General features: G+C 52.0%; 1 protein-coding gene across 8 annotated transcripts in view; it reads left to right on the top strand.

Annotated features, from left to right (window-relative positions):
* Nucleotides 1-21224, top strand: part of SCMH1 (Scm polycomb group protein homolog 1) — an 81692-nt gene that overhangs the window by 32910 nt on the left and 27558 nt on the right. For all 8 annotated transcript variants that reach the window (XM_063356234.1, XM_063356239.1, XM_063356240.1 and 5 more), the window contains 3 exons: nt 159-393; nt 3819-3907; nt 5791-6034. In XM_063356234.1, the coding sequence (XP_063212304.1) occupies nt 159-393; nt 3819-3907; nt 5791-6034 (568 nt within the window). The remainder of the gene's footprint in view (nt 1-158; nt 394-3818; nt 3908-5790; nt 6035-21224) is intronic.

Raw genomic sequence — 21224 nt, forward strand, 5'->3', positions numbered from 1 at the left:
GCTGCTCTGTGGTGTCTGCTCCCATGCTGTGCTTGGAGAATGCTGTCAGTCTTCCGTAGAATCAGTTTTGATGCCGTTGGGGCTAAAGCTTCGTGACTGAGGTGGTGCATGTATTGGAAATCCTGTCTCCAACTGAGTCCCTGTTCTGTTCTTTGCAGTCATACACTCCACCCGCAAACGAATTCAAGATCAGTATGAAACTAGAAGCCCAGGACCCCAGGAACACCACCTCCACTTGCATTGCCACGGTGGTGGGTCTGACAGGCGCCCGCCTCCGCCTGCGCCTCGATGGCAGCGATAACAAGAATGATTTCTGGCGGCTGGTGGACTCTGCTGAAATCCAGCCCATAGGAAACTGTGAGAAGAATGGAGGGATGCTGCAGCCTCCACTGGGTGAGCTGAAGTTCAACTGTCCAGCAAGCGCCTACATTATCAGTGGGGAAAACCCTAGGGTTTTTTATATTTCTGTGCCTGGGACAGAGACCCATGGACTGCCCCTGCCTGCCACTGTGGTGTAGACCAGCCCTGTTAGCTTGGGCTGTTAAATAGATGTATCCCAGCTCAGGTCAGTATTTCTACATGGACATCGTGGCATGGATAGGGAGCTCCTTAAGAGTGTAGATAAAAGAGCTCTTTGCACCTAGGGGAGCTGCTTGCGCTCTTTGCAGCTCAAGCTCAGGATCAGCACGTGCTAACCATGCTCCTACGCCTTCCAAAATTCTCCCTGTGTACCTCAAAGGAAAAAAACATTTTCTACCCATTCGTGTGAAAGAATACCAGAGTCACTCCGTTTCCCAGAGGACACAAAAGCAATCAAGGGGCACCCTGAAGTCCTGGTGATCCACGGGTATGGGCGGCAGCGTTCAAGGCGGAGCGACTGCGATGGTCTCTCCTGGGTGACTGCCTGTAGAAGGACAGAATGAATTCATGTTCTTTTTTTCTGGGAGACAACACAGAGTCACACAGGCAGTGCTGGCCCGTAGCTCTAGCAATGGTTTCATTTCTGGCCGTTGCCCTTTGCTTTAGGTTTCTGATCCGGCTTGCATGCGCTGTCGTCTCAAAGGCGTGCTTGACATGAAACGGCTGCCATCCATCAGCGCTTTCCCCTGCGCTGCTCCTCCGAGCTGAGCACAGTGCTGGTGTCTGGGTGGAGGTGCTTTGCTGGGGATCTGTAAATCTTGATGCAGAGAATAACCAAGAGAGCAATTAGGGCCGAGGCATCTGCTGTATCGCTGCTAATCCTGACACTGTGATTCCAAAAGCCTTTAAATTTTCATTCATGCTGTCTAAGTGTATTTGTGCCCAGGTGTCTTTGGGGCAATAGCAGGTTAGCTGGAGACCATCTGATGGGGAAACATAATGTCTGAAAAGGTTTCCAGTGATTTAAGTCCTGTCTCACGTGAAGGGACGCTCGCAATATTTCATCTGTTTATTTATTTAATTTTGCCTGGCTACAGCTTTATAAATAACCCGGGCAGTAGAACACTTCTTCCGGGCTTGTCTGGAAGTTAAACACACATCTTTTTTTTCATTTCGAAACTGGCCAAATGATGAGCTGATTGGCTGCTTCTTTCCTGGTTAAGCAACAAGATTAACCTGCTTTTGCATTCTGCTGCCCATTATTTTTGAAGTGTTTTCATAAGCCTCTCTCACAATTAGCACATCCCCAAATAATATCAAGCAGATCTATAGTGAGGCGAGAAACCTTCAATAGGATACCTCGAGTTAGGAATATTTTTACTCATCTGTTTTCTTGGAGCGCTGTTTGTGAGCTTTGGTGGGAGTACAGTCTCAATTGCAAGGGTGACACTTTTGGGACTGACCCTTCTGAAGAAGGAAGAAACGCCAGCAGGTGCGTGTTTTGGCACATCACACCACACGAAGCTGTGTGTGTGCAAGTCTCATTATACCCTTTCCCTTCATAATTGCTACAGACAAAACCTGCTGCAGCTATTAACATTAAAGCTACCATTTTTAATGTTACTTTCCTGCATGCTGCAGTCCATTTGCAGACATCTCTTTGAAGCCCTGTCCCAGGGTGCAGCTCACAGCTCCGGCACAGCCTGCCCGGGCTGTCAGTGCTGGCAGAGATGGTTCCTCCTGTGCCCTGTCTGGATTTTGCCAGCAGATGGCAATAAGTGTGATCGAGTTGCAGGGCAAAACTCATTTCTGACAGTGCCAGAGGAGTGGGTTTGTAGTCTGGAAGAAGTCTGTGTGCCCAGCTCTGATCTGTATCGCCCGCTTAACCTTGGGCCAGACAAGAGTGGTCCCTTCCCCTTCCCCTTCCCCTTCCCCTTCCCCTTCCCCTTCCCCTTCCCCTTCCCCTTCCCTTCCCTCTGCTCCTCTCCCATCTCCTCGAAGGACTGAGAGGGGATCTCATCAATGCTCAGCAAGAGCTAAAGGGTGGGTGTCAGGAGGATGGGGCCAGACTATTCTCAGTGGCACCCAGCGACAGGACAAGGGATAACAGGCACAAACTTGACCATGGGAAGTTCCACCTAAACATGAGGAGGAACTTCTTTGCTGTGAGGGTGTCAGAGCCCTGGCACAGGCTGCCCAGAGAGGTGGGGGAGTCTCCGTCTCTGGAGACATCCCAACTCCGCCTGGATGCGTTCCTGTGCCACCTGCTGTGGGTGACCCTGCTCTGGCAGGGGGTTGGACGGGATGATCTCCAGAGGTCCCTTCCAGCCCCTGCCAGTCTGGGATTCTTGCACCCAGTATAAAGACTGGTAACAAAAAGCTAGTTCTGCAGTTGTCCTTTCTGCCTGCAGAGTGAAAGGGCCCAGAAGACAGGATTTTCTGTGCTCCTTGTACCATTTTCCATTTGTACACCCCTGCTGCTGCTCCCCTTCTTTCCATTGCTAATTCACGTCAAAGGTTACCTTTGCCGCTCTGGAGCTCGGCTCTCCCGTCCCCTGAGATGTGTGGCCAGCTTGTTCGGTTTCCAGGCTGCTTTGATGAAGCGGCAGGGCTGGCAGGGTGGCCTGTCCTGAGCAGGGTGAGTTCTGGCATTTCAGCTCTGGCAGAACTTTGCCATGTTACTCATCATGGGATGCTCTCCGCCTAGGTCCTGTCCCAGGGTTACCTTCAAAACACTGCAAATACAGAAAGCGCGATGCTGTGTTCAGCTGAACAGCAGGAATTGCCTGTACAGGAAGATGCACGTTTAGGAAAGGTGGTGTTTTGTGATATCTGGAGACTTGTGTCGGTTGTGCAGTCGTACTCAGGGCCGTAGACTCAGAGTGGGTGAATTTGCTTTTTCTTCCCATAAGCCCCTTCCTGTTATTGCTCTACTTTTTTCACAGATGATGTTGACCCAAAAGCTGCCATCCTTTCCTGTAATGGTTAAATCTGTTTCCCAGCCAAGTTGCAGCCTCTTTATTTCTCCAGGTTTGCTTGCCTGCAGCTCACTCTAAAAGGTGGAGGAGGCCACCCAGAAGCCGAGATTCTCTCTTGAGGAAGAAGTTTCATAGTCTGGATGTGCACTTGCTGATTCGTGTCTCCCCTGTAGTGGGATCACTGCAGCTGCCAGCACTAGCGCTGCGCAAAGCACTCTGTCTGGACGGTCAATGTACAGACTTTCGTTATGATAAGTGAATATTGCAGTCAGACTTCCATTTCCAGATGTTTATTTTCAACAACATAATGTTTTGCATTCAGAGTATCTGGAAAATGTCAAACCTGACTCCAGCATGACGAGGAGGGTGGTGTGGGTCAGTGTGTGCCCACTGCAAAGTTCCCATCAGAGCAGGCACGTGCTGCCGAATCCAGTGGCACCCACAGCCTTTAAGTCTCCATCTCTGCTTCCTTCTCTGCAGGCTTTCGGCTGAATGCCTCCTCTTGGCCCATGTTCCTTCTGAAGACTCTGAATGGAGCAGAGATGGCTCCTGTCCGGATTTTTCACAAGGTATTTTATTGTACTGTTTGTGTAGACATCCTTCTGGCGTGTCCCCTTTACTGCGGAGCACCAAAATCACAGCTGGTGTGTCCTGTGAGATCTGCTGAGCCCAGAGGAGATGATCATTGCCCAGCTTTGCCATGGTGCTGTTTCTCTAGGACAGATTGAGTGCACCCTCAGCAAGTTTCGTGATGACACAAGGCTGGGAGGGGTGGCTGACACACCAGAAGGCCGTGCCGCCATTCAGCGAGACCTGGACAGGCTGGAGAGTTGGGCGGAGAGGAATCTAATGAAATTCAATAAGGGCAAGTGTAGGGTGCTGCACCTGGGGAGGAATAACCCCATGCACCAGCACAGGTTGGGGGTGACCTGCTGGAGAGCAGCGCTGTGGAAAGAGACCTGGGAGTCCTGGTGGGCAACAGGATGACCATGAGCCAGTGATGGGCCCTCACGGCCCAGAAGGCCAATGGCACCCTGGGGTCCATCAAGAAGAGCATGGTCAGAAGGCTGAGGGAGGTCATCCTCCCCCTCTGCTCTGCCCTGGGGAGGCCGCAACTGGAGTGCTGGGTCCAGTTCTGGGCTCCCCGGGTCAAGAAGGACAGGGAACTGCCAGAGAGGGGACAGCAAAGGGCTACGGAGATGATGAGGGGACTGGAACATCTCTCAGAAGAAAGGCTGAGGGATTTGGGTCTTTTTAGTCTGGAAAAGAGAAGGCTGAGGGTGGATCTTATCAATGCTTATAAATACTGAAAGGGTGGGCATCAGGAGGATGGGGCCAGGCTCTTCTCAGTGGTGCCCAGCGACAAGACGAGGGGTAACGGGCACAAACACAGGAACATAGGAAGTTCCATCTAAATGTGAGGAGGAACTTCTTTGCTGTGAGGGTGTCAGAGCCCTGGCACAGGCTGCCCAGAGAGGTGGTGGAGTCTCCGTCTCTGGAGACATCCCAAACCCGCCTGGAGGCGTTCCTGTGCCGCCTGCTGTGGGTGACCCTGCTCTGGCAGGGGGTTGGACGGGATGATCTCCAGAGGTCCCTTCCCACCCCTGCCAGTCTGGGATTCTGTGATCCTCTGCTGCTGTGTCGTAGCAGTGCTGAGATGCAGACAGAGGTCTACTAAGAAAGTTGCTTGGCCTTCAGTGCTTGAGCGTGAGAGACGTGCTTGGCTTTCACTTGGGCTGCAGGTGCTACTCAAAGTCAGGAATGCAATATATGAAAGTCAGCACCTCTCTGAAGCCTTTCAATGTACCAGAGCTTGCAAGGAGTGCAAATGTCGCTGTGAGGCAACACTGCAAGTAAGATTTCATAGTTTGTATTCTCACAGCCTTCGGGAAGTCAGAGAGAGCCAGGAGCCAGTCAAGAGGCGTGTGCTGTGGTATGGGATGGCTGGTGTGGCTGTAGCGTATCTCACATATGAACGACTAGGAAGAGCAAGCCCCAGATAAGGATGGATGGCAGATCTCTCACATGTCTAGCAAAGATGAAGGTGGGGGAAGAATGATGGAGAGAGACTCATATGTCAGGTTTTCCTGCTCTGAAATAACAAGGTGAGAGCATCCTTCGGAGGCTCTTTTCTTTGGAGCTTTATTTTATGCCTGTGGTGCATGACAGAATTGTCACAGGGCGCAGTGTTAACGTAGCGCTGTCTGGATTGGATCCAGCAACTGGGTGATGGCAGAGCAGTCAGTAATGGACTTTGTTGCCTCTTGACTTAAAGGGCACATGGCTGCGTAGCCAGGCCAGCATGGGCACGCCTAATTGGGGTTCAAATCCAGCCCACTAGCTCCCTTCTTCATCTGCTTGTGGAGGTGAGTTTGCTGGTGGAGGGGACAGCCCTAGTCTGGGGAGCCACTGACATACCCTCTTTGAGCACATTTTCAACTTCTCCTTGTAGGAACCACCATCTCCATCCCAAAACTTCTTCAAGACAGGTATGAAGCTGGAGGCAGTGGACAGGAAGAACCCTCACTTCATCTGCCCGGCCACCATTGGGGAGGTGAGAGGTTCTGAGGTCCTCATAACATTTGATGGCTGGAGAGGTGCCTTCGATTACTGGTGCCGATATGATTCCCGGGACATCTTTCCCGTAGGCTGGTGCTCGCTGACTGGAGATAATCTGCAGCCTCCTGGAACAAAAGGTAAGGCCCACGTTGTTGCTTAGTTGTCTTCCTCCTCCACTCAGCTCTCAAAGAGCAGCAAAACAGTCAGAGGCTAGCAGCAAGGACACCTGGGCGCCCTGTCTGGCGTTCTTACTGTGCTTCACGTGTGGTAAAGGTGCAGATGATCGTACCTATTAGCGGCGTAACAGCCTGGCGTCAAGGCGCTAAGAAACAGCCACCCGTAAATATGGGCAGGATGATGGCTCTCTGGAAGGACGGTGGTGCTGTACGACATTGCTGAGGTCTGCTCCTCTTCAGGAATTTCCTTGGAGTCTTTCCTGTGTCTCTGGAAGACACATTCCTAGGGACTTTTTCACAGGGGGGACTGGGCTATTTGTGAATGTAATAAGGGAATAACGAGAATTATTAAGTTGCAGGACTGCGCCTGTTTGTACTCCTGACAGTTACCTTGCACTGCCTTATGCTGCGATCTCTGCTCTGAACATGGAAAAAGCAGGTCTGAATCAGGTTGTACCTGCCTTGTTCCTTGAGCCGTGATGGTTGGGTAGGAATGGTATCGGGAAACTTGCTGCCTTGCAAAGGTCCGAGCATTGGCTGTGGAGATTTTCAGATGTGTCTCTAGCTTGCTGGTATTGCAGTTGTATTTAGGACCAGGGGAGCTGTCATTGTCCTCATGCAAGTCCCTCTGGCATTTGCTGGCTGGCAAGTCCAGTACGCACCTGTAGGTGACATGAGAAGTGGGAGAGCAACCTCTCTACTGGAGCTGAAGCATTTCTACTGGAGCATTTCTCTGACGAGACTGTTCCTCTCGAAAATCCTGGGTCTGTCTGTGCTAACCCATCAGGCTGGCGCTTTCCCGCCATCCCTTGATGTGAACCGTTTCTGTCCCCCGTGCTGCTCGGTTGGTGTCGGGGTGGATTGCCCAAGGTCGCCTCGCATGGCCTGTCTGCGAGCCAAGCTGTGGGCTCCCCTCGGCTAGAGATGATTTCTGTTATGGTTGGGAACTGAAAGGCACTCTCACTGTTTATCTTGGATTTCTGCATTCGGCCTTGATGTTCTCAGCCTCTCCCTTGCTTCCTGCTGTTTGTTTGCGTCCTGCCCACTGCCGCCTTGCAGGCTTCGCGGAGCTGCTGGGGACCTGCCGGCTGGTGGCTGATCTCTCCAGCATTGCCCTGGAGTCAGAGGCTCTTGCCCAGCATCTCCAAGGTCCTTCTCAGGTACTGCATGAGTGGCTAAAGGCATGTTTGTGTTGGGTGGGAGCTTTCCTGGCAGTAAACTGGGGGTGGGAGCTTCCAGGAGCAAGGTGGAAGCCACCTTCCCTGGAGAAGTGGGAACCTCCGTCTGCCCCTGGCACCCGGTGCTGGCAGCCCTGTTCTGCTGCAGCCTCCCTGTGCCAGGGGGGAATCTGTGAGCAAGCAGAGCATCCAGAAATAATGCCCCGTCATGTTGGGGACACGGTGGTAATTTGGAGACATCTTGAGAAGCATTTGCTTCCCCCCTTGGCAGGCAGCAGTGACAGGCTCTCCCTCTCACATTGGCTCCATCGGCAATGATTCTGCACTTCCCGCTCAGGTACAGAAGTAGTGAACCTCAAAAGTCATGTCTCCCCGCTCCCGGGCCGAGGTAGCCCTTGCTCTCAGACAGATTTCTGCTCTCTTTGCGGTGTTTTTCAAGTACTGGAGCAAGAGCGGGGTTGGCAGAGGTTGCATGAGCCATGCAGAAACACCACGGAGTCAGGATCAGCCTTGTCTCTGTGGTGTTTTACTTTCCTCTCTGTGGCTACCCCCTCCCTTTCCTGCCCCAGACTTTCCAATTTCCACTTTCTGGGATTAAACTAAAATAAGGGAGCGCTGGGAACTTTCCTCCTCCGTAATTAAATTCCTCCCTTGTTCCTTTACTCCTCAGTCTTGCTTTGGAGGACGGTTGAGCGCAGTCCTCCCAGGACCTGAGAGTGCTGCTCTTGGCAGGGCTGGAGGATGCTTCACCACAGAGGGATCCCCCTTTCCTTCAGCTGCAAAAAAGCTTCCTGGTGTGCCAGCTTGGAGCCTGCAGGACCATGCGGTGCAGTCAGGGAGCTGCTCTTTCCTAGTGGGAATTCCCCTTAAATCAGGGAGACCCAGGGAGATGTGCAGGAGGTCAGTGTTAACCATGGTTATACCGGGCTCTGCTCACACACCAGACTGACCGTCTTACCCTGAGCCCATGGGTGCCAGCGGGGAGAGATGCCTGGGGGAGCTGAGAAGTCCTGCAAAGAGTTAACTCCATCGAGACTGATGGCTTCCTGGGCTGAGCGAAAAGAGGCCTCCTGAAATGAGCTCATGTTCAAGGGGAGCAGAACTTCAAAGAGGCCAGGCATGTTTATTTAATGCTGGTAACTTAATTCAGCTCTAATCTGTCCCTTCTGCTGGCTGCCAGCAGAGGTGGAGGAGTGCGGGTCTTCTCCCAGGCATATTCCCTCTCCTGCTCTGGGGCCTCCCACTCCCACCAGTGTTTGCTTAGCTGGGGCGGCCAGGCAGGGTGCTGGTGGAGCTGGGGCCCGGCCAGCCATGCCGAGGGGAGCTTTCAAGGGGGCATGTGTGTGAAGGGAGGAAAGGGAGGTCAAGCGGTGAGGAGGAACAGCTCTCTGCGCGCCAGGTTGGTAATTGCATCGCTGTCAGGATGTGCTGTCTCTGTGGTGGCCTGCTGGGAGAGCTCCGCCACGGCCGCCGGCCAGATGGCTGCGGGCTCCCGGGTGTCTCCTGGAGCTCCTCTCTCGATGTAGCACAGCTTGGAGCTGGGGGGTTCAAATCAACACACGCTGCAGGGGAGACGTAGCCCCAGGGGGCTGCTGATCCTCTCAGCTCCGCCGCAGCCTGCGGGCTGGGGTTGGAGGTCGGCTCTGCTGGGCTCACAAGAGCAAGGTGGAATGTGGCAGAGCTCATCCTGTGCATCCGCGGTTTCTCCACACCAGCTGGGTGGCAACCGGGGGAGGCAGGTCCCCGTGACTGTCCCAAATGGAGGGGGGTACAGCAAGCTTCCTCCAGCTTCCCACGCGTGCCAGCGGGGCACTGCCGGGGTTGTCTCTTGGGCAGGAATGCCCGCTCCACTCCTCACACATAGTGTACAGCATCCTATATGGCTTTTTGTTTAATATCTTTATCAATGATGTGGATGAGGGGATTGAGTGCACCCTCAGTAAATTTGCAGATGACACCGAACTAGGTGGGAGCGTTGATCTGCTTGATGGTAGGAAGGCTCTCCAGAGGGACCTGGACAGGCTGGATCGATGGGCCAAGGCCAACTGTATGAGGTTTAATAAGGCCAAGTGCCGGGTCCTGCATTTCGGTCACAACAACCCCAAGCAACGCCACAGGCTTGGGGAAGAGTGGCTGGAAAGCTGCCCAGCAGAAAAGGACCTGGTGGGGCTGGTGGACGGCCAGCTTAGCATGAGCCAGCAGTGTGCCCAGGTGGCCAAGAAGGCCAACAGCATTCTGGCTTGTATCCGGAATAGCGTGGCCAGCAGGAGCAGGGAAGTGATGGTGCCTCTGTACTCGGCACTGGTGAGGCCTCACCTCGAGTGCTGTGTTCAGTTCTGGGCCCCTCTGTACAAGAGGGACATTGAGGTGCTGGAGCGTGTCCAGAGGAGAGCGACCAGGCTGGTGAGGGGTCTGGAGACCAGGGCATGTGGGGAGAGGCTGAGGGAGCTGGGCATGTTTAGCTTGGAGAAGAGGAGGCTGAGGGGAGACCTCATTGCCCTCTACAACTACCTGAAAGGAGGGTGCAGAGAGGTGGGGGTTGGCCTCTTCTCCCAGGGGAATAATGACAGGACCAGAGGAAATGGTCTGAAGCTGCGGCAGGGGAGGTTTAGATTAGATATGAGGAAGAATGACTTTACTGCAAGAGTGGTCAGGCACTGGAACAGCCTGCCCAGGGAGGGGGTTGAGTCCCCATCCCTAGAGGGATTTAAGAAACGTCTAGATTTGGCACTTCAGGGCATGCTCTAGTGGCAGAGACTGTAGGGGTTTGGGGGTTTTTGTGTGTGTATGGTTGGACTTGATGATCTCAAAGGTCTTTTCCAACCATAAAGATTCTATGATTCTATGATTCTACGATTCATATATCTGTTCACAAGCTCTTTTACCCTTAAACGCATATCCTGGGCTTTCAGGAGTCTGAGGTGAGATGGAGTGTCCGTGAAACAAAGTGCTGGGTGGCCGCGCTGAGCTCTGCTCCGAGGGCAGGCTGGGTTAATGGTGGGGTTTGCCGTTTTCTTGCACAGAGGGGCTTGGGACTTGTGGGGTTACTTCAGAGTTTTAGAAACCAGCTTTTTTTTGCTGTTTCCAGAAGAGCTGTTTGCACATCCATTCTTACTGAGTCAAGCAGTCATCCTAGAGAAATACTGATTGAGAAATATTAACCTATCACAGCAGAGATACATAAAAGAGCTGAACTAAGGTTGCACAGGGCATCAAGCCCAGCTGAGGACAACGGTGTTTCCCCATCTTTATGTACTGCAGCACACGAAAGCAAGGCTGAGAGACACTGCGAGCCCATTACTAACAACACAGACTTTTTTCAACAGAAGACCCTGAAGGTGTGTTGGTAGGGAAGGAAGTATTCCCACCTGCCAGGCCTGCATGCCTTCCCTTTGAGTCAGGCAGGGACTCAACTGACGCTGTAGTAGATACGGGGCAGGAGGTAGCTGGTACTGGTCAAGGTGAGCTTCAAGGTTTACATTAAGTTGTGACATTTATAAGCAGTGTACGAGTCTGTGCACTGCAGCGGTGTTAGGTAGAGATGTAATTTGGGAGGAAAGCAGAGACTGAAGGAGTAAAATATGTAGGTCAGCTGTCGTGGGTTGTCCCGCTGGGCAGCTGAGCCCCCACCAGCTGCTCGGTCGCCCCCCCCAGCAGAATGAGGGAAAGAATTGGAAGGGTAAAAGTGTGAAAACTGGTGGGTTGAGATCCAGACAGTTTAATGGTAAAGCAAAAGGTGCAGGCACAAGGCAAAGCCAGGCATTTATTCCCTCCTTCCCCCAGGCAGGTGTTCGACCATCCTGGATGGAGCCCAGGAAAGCCGGGCTCCGTCCCACCTAATGGTGACTGGGGAAGACAAACGCCATCAGCCCAATCGTTCCCCCTTCCTCCTTCTTCCCCCAGCTTCTCTTGCTGAGCGCGGAGTCAGACGGTCTGGAATGTCCCTTTGGGCAGTTGGGGTCAGCTGTCCCGACTGTGCCCCCTCCCAGCGCCCTGTGCCCCCCCAGCCATCGCTGGCGGGGCGTGAGGAGCAGAGACAACCTTGGCGCTGTGCAAGCCCGGCTCAGCCATAGCTGAAACATTGGGTGTGTTACCAACACTGGTTTGGTCACAAATCCAAAACACAGCACTATATGAGCTATTATTAAAGAAAATTAACTCTGGCCCAGCAAAAACCAGTACAGTACTTTTGAAAAACTTTTTGGATGCGTTTTACTTTTTCTAAAGTTCCTGCTCGGTGGGGAGCCTGCGAGCAACTCAAGCTTTCATGGCTCTTAAACAGGACAGAAACAATCCCGGTCTCAGGTCACTGACATAAGTGAAGCGCGGATTTGGAAAGCTGCTGTGGAGAGTCCCTCTCCATTATAAGCAGTACAGAAAATCAATATTTAGGATCGACCTAAAGAATGAGAATTGTTGCTTAGTTACTTTAAATCCTGTCTGGGGAGAAAGAGAGTGAGAGATGCACACACAACGGGAGGTGCTGCTGCTAAGGTTCAGGGCAAGACAGATTGAAGAGGGAAATACAAGACTGTGATAAAAAACACTGTGAAGAAAGAAAAAAGAGATAAGAAGCTGGTAAATGACTGTCGTTTCCGGGGCCACCTGCCCTCAGCAGGGAGGTGGGATGAGGGAAATCCCCCATCAGCCAAGGCATGGTCTTGCAGGGAGGAGATGAGTCTGCTTCCATGGGAAATTTAGGTTTTCATAACCGATCCCAGACTAGAGGAAAGTTCACTTCTTTGTAGTCAGGGAAACACACGTTGGAAGAGAATCCGTGAGAAGTTATTTTCTTTTCTGAAGTGGTTTGTGGGATGGAGAACTGTGAGCCCCTGGGGGAAGCGAAACCAAACCAGGTTCTTTTCAGGTACCTCTGCGAGGCGCCTTCCAGCTCCGAGTTCTTCCCCCGCGGAGGGGATGCACCGAAGAGTCTGTCCCCGCCACGTGAAGGGACACAGGCGGGGGAAAAGGGACCGAGCAGACAGGACCAGGGATTTCTGCCTACGCGTGCTGACTGTGGGCACAGGGATCTAAGATTTTCTGCAAGATCTGGGTGTTTACACAACAAAGCACGCAGGACTCTTTTATTTAAATATTAGCTTTAAATTTCAAAGGAATGCCTGCATTTTTCTGGGGTTTACGCTACAGTATCAGGAACTTTAGCTGTGATTTGCCTCAGAAAGTGTGAGATGTTTACAGGCCCCCTCAGGAGCCCTGCTTACAGCTGAACGCTGCTGGCGTGTGCGTGATCCCAACCGTGCTGCTGCTGGAAGATGCTGGGGCAGGTATGGTCTTCCCCAGCCTCCTGAAAACCAGCTCATTTTCCAGGTCCTGAGAAATCCAGCTTTAGTCCAGACCTGCACGAGGACCTTCCACATGCACACATGCGTACGCACGCCTCTTCCCCTGCAGTAGCCTCCCTGAAGGCTGCGCGACCGTGTTTAGCACATCATTGCTGGAGGGCAGGGAAATCCTGTAACCTTAAAATGAGGATGCAGGGACACGCGCAGCCCGCAGCAACCTGCCCACAGTCACAAGTACAGCCGTCGAAGGTTGTAACGCGGACTACGGGTTGGGCTATGCCTCCCGCTGACGCTGGGTTCCTCTGGAGTTCTCCGGTGGGTTCATTACACCCTTTTCTGGGTGCTCCGTACCAGAGAGAGAAGGGTGCTGGCTGTGGGAGAGGGGCAGCAGTGAAAGCGTTAAGGCTGGGCGGGCAGAGCTGGACGCAGACGCTTGGGCGCTGGAATTTGGAGGAGTGGAATTGCAGCCTTGGCACCAGCCCAGCTGGCGGAGAGGCCCAGCGCCCAGCCGGGTCAGGGAGAGCTAATGCGGAGCACGTCCTCCTGTGCCAAGGCTGATGGGGAGCTGCAGCGAGGGCACAGTAGACCCCGGTGCTCGGTGCGGTTAAGCCCTGACTGCCTTCACCCGGGTCTGCCGCAAGCTGTCAGCCCACTGCTCCCTCTCCCGGGGCTTGGCTGCCTTGAGAGCGTTTCCCTCTGCTTGCAAAGCAAGCAAAAGTTAATAGTTCTAGATAGTTACCATGGGGATATGCTGAAGTGGAGCTCCCGTCCACTCCTGGACTCGCCGTCTGTTGCATGCGTTACGCAGCCCGTACTGGCACCGAGAGCAGAGCGCGCCGGCAGCGCCTGGCCGGCCCTTGCGTGGGTGCTGCGCCAGGAGCCAGAACTCCAGAAAGGCACGAAATGCTGACCCTGGAGTGAAAGCTCAGGAAGTTCTTCATCTCTCACCGCCGCCGCTGCCGTGTGATTTATTGGTCAACAGCTTGGTGTCTTCAAATGAAGATGATGATCAGGTGCTAGATGTTCTGCCCATGGGTGAAGGTAATGTGTGTTTTATGACTGTTTTTGATGTGGCTTGGTTTCTCTTCCTCCTTCGGAGCGAGAATAGAGCGGTGAGCGGAGGAGCCTCACCAGGAGTAGCTGGCAGGGGAACACTCAGGTGAGCTCCTGGGCTTTACTGAGCGAAGGAGATGGAAGGATATTAATTACTGTCACTTTAGGACTGAGCTGGTGTTTGGAGCTCATACATCAAGCTGGGTGGCGTTTATTTGTGTCGGGGTGGCTGGATTTCGGACCACACAGGTAGAGCTTGTTACCAACGGCAGGAGGTTACACAAAGAAGCTCAGCATTTTCTGTTTTATCCGTGAGTCTAATGCACTCGCAGCCATGGTGCCTCGGTGTTGCTGCTTTTGAGACCTCTATCAGAAGATCCCAAGAAAAAACTCTTGAGCTGTTTGGGGCACAGAGACAAGGCGCTTCGCCGTAATCCTGGCTCGGTTTGGATGTGCGTCCTGGAACACGCATTGGCTTTGAAGGTCTGGGGCTTGGACAGGAGCAGCCCAGCACTGCAGGAGGGTGCTCTTCTCCCGGCCTTCTTTGGATGTGACGGTGACCATGGCTGAGCAAACAGCAAATCTGTGGCTCGGCAGGAACGGTGCATCCGGCGTGTCAGAGCCCTGATGTTACTGTGTGGTGTCTTGGGGCTGGCGAGAGCCTCTGAGAAGAGGAGCTGACCTGGGAAAGCCAGAGTTTCCACCATCCCCCAGCCTGTCCTTAATATCAGTGTCTGGGCCTTCCTCCCGACTTGACTTTTCCTCATCTGTTTTATTCTAAAATATTTCATAATCCAGAGAGGCTGGGTTGTATTCAGGATGTTTCCTTCCCTTTTCTTCCCAGCCCAAAACAGGGTTTCAGATTCTCAGGACATTCCTGAGCCTTGGTGGGACGTTTCTGCAGGACCGTTGCTGTTGAAACCTTCCTCTCATGGGGTGAATAGCGCTGGGGTTGCTGCTCCATTTCTGCCCGATCTCTGACCAGTAACAAAGCTTCTGCTGAGGGGATGTGGGGCAGGGCTGTGCTCGTGTAGGTCCAAGTGCTTTCAGGACGGAATTGGACAAACTCAAGGAAGAGCAGCGGTCCAGGGCTTTCATTTCTGAGGGTCTAAAAGTGTCTGACTCTGGGTGTCCTGCTGGTCACAGGCACGGCTGGTGTCTCTACCTAACCATCCTCTGCTGCCAGGCTTGGAAGCAGGGTTAAAAAAGCTAAAAGTATGCCCAGTGTAACAGTTTGTGTATCTTTAGGAGGGCCACAGGGAGAGCACCGTTTCCCGTCTAGGTGAAGTGTTTTAAACACTTAGTATTAAGAAGCTTCGCATCGAGGATTTAGGACCCCACACCTAGTTTCTGCCTGGCCCCAGCACACACAGGCCAGCCGTTGGTGGCAGGAGCTTGGTCCCTTGTAGGGATGCTGCTCCTGATGTGGGCAAGTGCCGGAGGAACCAGAGTCGTTGACCAGGCTCTTCTCACAAAGGCCTGTAAAGGCTGCGCACGGCTAATGGGGTGGTTGTGATTGGAGCAGCGTATGCACATATGGGAGAAACTGGCCTATTTTGGAGGGCTTCTTCCCAGTGTCTCTATGGGAGCAAGAACATTACATCACCCTCTCGGACCTGCTGGGTAGCTTCTTCATTTTTTTGTTTCTTCTCCTCTCTTTTTTTGGAGAGGGGAAGTAAATGCTGTTGAGCCCAGCTCTCACCTTGGCTTTGGCGAACAGGTATATGTGGCACAGCGTATGTTTCATTGAATCTAGGAACTTCACACTGAACATACAGCCCCGCTTGTTAAAAAGATCGGACCTTTTGTGGCTTGTCACAGTTCTCCTCTTGATCTTCGGTATTTTTATAACTTCTGAACAGCCTTAAAAAAGAACAAAAGGTGGAATAAACTGCACCCACCTAGCAGTCTCCTTGTTCTTTGTGCACTGATTTGTTGAAGGTGTTCTGCTAATGTTTAACCAGGAAGCCAAAGCTAAAGAAAGAGCTTCAGAGAAGATCAGAACAAGCAGAAGCCCCAGGAACAGTCCTGAATAGCCAGAATACAGCAAGAGTACAGAAACATTTTGATTCTCAATGTGGGGTTTCGGAAACCCATTGGTAATTAACTTCCAGGGGCAGAAGACGGGATTGGTCAGTAGATTGACTGTGGTGGCCTCTCATGCCACATATTTTAAGGGAATGTATGTCCTTGAGCTGGCCGATATAAATAACAGTATAGCTGTGCCGTTGCAAACCTCCCGGGGGCTGTAAATCCATGAAGAAACTACTGACCTCTGTCCTGCTCCAGGTGTCGTTCAGGTTGGCGTGGAGCGTGCTTGCAGGAGCCGCACTCGTACCCAGCCTGCAGGTTGGTTTCTTCCTAAGAGCATGGCTCTGGGATTTTCTGAAGGACTGCTGTGTGGATCAGACACGCGTCAGTCATCCCTGGCGCTTTTGACAGCCCTCCACGGGTACGTGTTCTGCTGATGGCCTCTCCTGAAGCACCAAGCCCGGAAGAGCTGCAGTACGATGGTTTTCCTGAGGTGTGGAAATGAGTTTATTGTGTCTATTGTTGAGTTTATTGTCGAGTTTACTGTATGAGTTCATTGTCAGTGTCTATGTCAGGACCAAAGGTGCCGGCTCTGCTCATGGACTGAACAGCTGGGCTCTTGCAGTTGGTGCTGGAGAACTCACCATGCGTCCATGGGCACTGTCATGCAGGAGACGACCTCAGCCTGGCTTTGGGGTAATCGAATTAAGCTTGAGTATTGAAGTTCAGGTTTTTACTTGATTTTGTTCTGACTTTGCCAACAAATATTGGCATTGCCGTTTCTCTTGGAGCTCCCTGATAGCCCCTGTATGTCTTCTTTCACCCGCTGGTGCCTCCCCTCAGCCAGGAGCTTGAGTTTCAGCTCTGCTGATGCGTTTCTCGCGCCGGAGCTGCCCAGCTCAGTTCTCATCTCCCTTTTGTAGTTCAGAATTTCTCTGTTTTAATTCCATAGCTGCTTCACAGCTGATTAAAACAACACACAGTTACAACAGCTTTATTTTTGCAGTGGGCTGGAGAAGATGAGACTAATAGGGGGAGCACAGTAAACAAGAACCCAGGCTGTGCTGCAGCCAGTTTATTTGGAATAGGAGGTAGTGGGATGGGGACAGGAGGAAAACCGCTGATTTGGGAGGTGCAGAGGGTGATTGTAGACTAATTTGGCATTTGTTTGTCCTCTGGAAGAGGGGATGGCAGGGAAAAGAGGGGTTGAAGGAATTACTGGGGAGAGTCCAGCAGAGGCTACGGAGATGCTGAGGGGCCTGGAGCATCTCTGTGCTGAGGAAAGGCCGAGAGCCCTGGGGCTGTTCAGCTGGAGAAGAGCAGGCTGAGAGGGGATCTCATCAATGCTCAGCAAGAGCTAAAGGGTGGGTGTCAGGAGGATGGGGCCAGGCTCTTCTCAGTGGTGCCCGGGGACAGGACGAGGGGCAACGGGCACAAACTTGACAATGGGAAGTTCCACCTAAACATGAGGAGGAACTTCTTTGCTGTGAGGGTGGCAGAGCCCTGGCACAGGCTGCCCAGAGAGGTGGTGGAGTCTCCGTCTCTGGAGACATCCCAAACCCGCCTGGAGGCGTTCCTGTGCCACCTGCTGTGGGTGACCCTGCTCTGGCAGGGGTTGGACGGGATGATCTCCGGAGGTCCCTTCCCACCCCTGCCCGTCTGGGATTCTGTGAAGAGGTAGGAATGTGCTGGTCCTCCAAGCTCCAGCGATATAATTGGCAGCACGCGATGTTTATGGCTGCTTGTGCAGATGTTCCACAGCAAACACACAACTGAGAGATGAGGAGCTTATGAGCTGCTGTTCGGGGAGAAGTTTGCTTGGCTGCTGCAGTGGTGGCAGGCGTGATATCATTTTCCCTTATCCGAATGCTAGCCTTTGCAGTATTTTATAAAAAAAGATGCGTTACTCAGTTTACCCATTTGCTTTATAATGCTACCCAGTGGATACAAAGCAGTTAATTTCTTTGCTGTATGGGGGAGAAATTTAGACCTGGGGTTTGGGACTAAGTATATCTGTGTGCTCAGCACTAAACTGAGAATGACTTTTGCTGAGGACAACGATTCGGGCATCCTTGCTCTTCACAGCGCTGTCACTGTCTTTGTCTCTAATCCTGTGCCGGTCACTTATCTCTGTTTGTTTTGCCATCAGCAGAACGGGGACCGTGCTGCCCCCGGGGCGTTCCGGTGAATAAGTCCGTTGTGTTGCACGTCCCTAACACTGGTTGTGCCGGGTCTCAAAGCACTTTCCCCCTGCACTGAGGAATATCTGCACACATACGTTTATACTCTAAAAAGCGTCAATAACTGCTAAGTAATAATAGGAGTTAATGTCTCTGAAATGATGCTGGCAGCTGCTTAAAAACATTAAAAGATATTTTATATTGTATGCTTAGCAGAAGAGCCAAAGCAGTGTGAAGGAACTCTTAAAAATGCTCAATCTGATCAAAGAATTTTCTTAATCGGATCGTTGGAGGGCGGCTCGTGGCATGCAGCGGGGCAAGGCAGAGCTTAGCCCTGCCTGAAGATCTACCCAGAAAGGCTGGAACTCTGTGGAAACGAGAATCCAGGGCACAGCTCCAGGTTTGAGAGCTTTTTGCTTGATTTTAACCAGTGTTCACTTGCTTTCTACCGTGACGTCCAACGTCCTGAACTCTCATTTTTCCAAAGTGGAATCTTTTTCCCTGACTTTTTCTGGCCACTGCTGTGCTTTGAGCTCATGGTCTTGTGCAGTGAACGTTACAGATCAACTTCTCCATCTTGAAGGAGCACCAGGCAGCTCAGAGCCCGTCATTTTGCATCTGAAGGTAGGAATGGTTTTCTCCTCTCTGATTGCTTTATATTTATCAGTGCGACGGTCACCTGCTGTTTTCTTGCCCTGAAACTCGGTCTCCTAGCTTCTCTCTGGAGCTGCTCATGGGCTGCCACCATCCTGTCTGCCCTGGGAAGTGTGGATCATTAGACAACTTTCTCACCTCGCTTATCCCCTCAGCAGGTTGCTCATGAATACATCGAGCAGTGCAGATTCCGCTGCGGATCCCTGTGCACTCCATGGAGACCTCTTTCCTCTGCAGGAACGGCTGTTTGTCCCTACCTCTTCTAACCCTTGATTCATCCTATAGAAACCTTCCTTCTTACCCCATGGCTCTTTAGTTTTTATAAAAGCCTTTGGGGAGGATCTCAGAGGCTTCGTGGAAAGGCAGGCAGGCTGTGTCACATTCCTCCACGTGGCTGCTGACCAGTCCGGACTCCTCCAGGTTTGCAAGGCCGGGTTTCTGTTATAGGAGCTGTACTGACACTGACCGGGTAGCTCAAATTCCTCCTGGGAGGAGGAATTGGGTATTGGATGTGTCATTGGATAAAGCCTCAATTTTGTTTTGGAAAATGTTTTAGCCAGATGCACTTTGTGGTTGGGTAAAATGAGCCACTTGGGTTTGGCAAATGCCAGGGTGAATGGGGCGGACGGGGAGGCGCAGAAGGGAAGCCTTGGTGATGCCGAGGTTTCTGGGCTGTGAGTTCTGGGGTTTGATTCATATAAGCAGATCCTGCAGGTCCGGAACAGGGGGTTTTCTGGTCTTCAGCTCCAGCAGTGCTGACTGCAATCTGCAGCTGCTCCTCTTCGCGGTCCCGTGTGGGGTTATGGCTAGAGGTAGGACGTTTGGGACGTTTTGCAGTACTGTTATTGGTCTGGCACTCCAGGCACGTCACGAAACCTCAGGCTGGCGGTGTGTTGCCCGGCGTCTCTGAGGTGTGTCGCAAGGTGTAGTGAGCGCTGGGGAAGGTTTCTAAGGTCCCGGGCTGCGCTGCCTTCAGAAAGTGCCGAGTGTAATTTCCAGTATGGTTTAGGGCACAGAGGAATGGTGTCTTGAGAACTGTAAATGTAAGACTTGCGCTAAAAGCAAATAGCAGTTGCTGGTATTGCTGTGACTCCTGAGACTTTTCTTTTTAGTTGGCTTATTTTTGTAAATAAAACAACCATAAAAATGCCACAGCTTGTGCCTATGGATGTACGGTGGCATCTGCAGCGCGCAGAGCTCATCCAAGTGCACATGCAAACAATGAAAATAAGAAAATTGCTGCTCCAAACCGTGCAGATTTCTAAGCCTTTAGGAAATGGGACACTCAATTACGAATGTTCAGAGCCTTGCTCAGGTTCAACAGATGCATAAGGCATTGCTTTAGTTTGAAGCTCTTCTTCATGTGCCTATGGATGTCCCGCACAAAACCAGACATTGAAATGCAGCCTGATCATCAGGACGAGCAGGAGAGAGCAGTTTTAGGGACCATGGTTTTGCGTTTTTGTCTATCTAACCGCTCACTGGCCAGTGAGGTCTGGGAGGGGGTCAGCGAATAAAGCACCTCATGGCTTCCAGCGAAGGCAACAGCAAGTTTTAGTAGTCAAAAGCTGAAACTAGGCAAATCTTGTGTAAAAAGAACATGCATCTTTGGGAGTTAAGATCACTGATCATGAGAACATCTCGAACATGCCGAATCATGCAGCGCTTGGGTCCTCATGCTGTATTGTTGTGTTAGATACATCCTCCGGTCTCTCAGCCTTAGCTCAAGCAGACGTTTTAGGCTGGAGAGCCGGAATCCCTGCAGGAGATAACGAATTGTCAGAATAACTGCATTCTGACTTTTAAATTCCAGGATTTGGAGGATTGTTCTTAATCCCCGTCCTTGCAAGGAGCCTGGGTCTCCCACCCGTGCTCTGACCTTCCCTCCCATGTTACATCTGCCTAGCCGGCCGAGAGCTCAGATGTGCCAAATATTCAGCCTTCCCAGAGCCCATATTCGGGTCCCAGTCATGCTGGTGGTGGCCAGTGATGACGGTCTCTGCTTTGGGAAGAATTGCAGAGGTCTGAAGCTTTTACATCTGACTCTTGGACAGGCACCGAGCTCTGGTTCCCGCCCAGCTCCAGCCTTCAGGATGTCTAGGTTTGAACTGCTGCATCCAGGGAAGGATTCTGCCAGATCTCAGTAAGATTTCTGTTCTCTGGCAAATTTGCTGCCTTAAATGTGTCTCTCTAACCCACCTCTGTGGGTCATGCTTCTGACCGTGCAGTGCTGAAGAAGGGGCAAGGGGCAGCAGGAGCACCAAAAAGCCACTGGACGAGTGGCCTTCAGGGCATTCTTCATAGTGCCTTCAAATGGGTATGAGTGGCATTTTCGGTCTTCTCAGATACCCCATTAGTGGTATCTCTACAGTGAAGGGGTGCGAGCGACGGTTGCATCTGGGAGTCCAGTAGCCCTTAGCACATAAAATGGAGATTTCAGGTTTTGTGGTCCAGCAACTGTTAGTAAATGCAGACTGTTAAATAGCTGGTGCATCCGAGAGAAAGGCAGGAAACCGTTCTCCAACTCTTCCGTTCCATATTTTCCTACGTGTCTTGGCTTTGTTATTCTTATCCCAAGAACATAATTTTGTCTTCTTCAAGCTGTGACAAGCCTGAGATAAGCTGATGAGTGACAAATGCTGCTTTCTAATATTGGCTAACCCTCAAAGTGGGGACGGCAACTTTACGGAGCCTTCTGTAAATAAGAGTTGAGTCACAGAGCGGTGGGCAGGCGCAGGTGCTGCCGGTGCCG

The sequence above is a fragment of the Chroicocephalus ridibundus genome, chromosome 19 (genome assembly GCF_963924245.1).
Source record: "Chroicocephalus ridibundus chromosome 19, bChrRid1.1, whole genome shotgun sequence".
Lineage (NCBI taxonomy): Eukaryota > Metazoa > Chordata > Aves > Charadriiformes > Laridae > Chroicocephalus > Chroicocephalus ridibundus.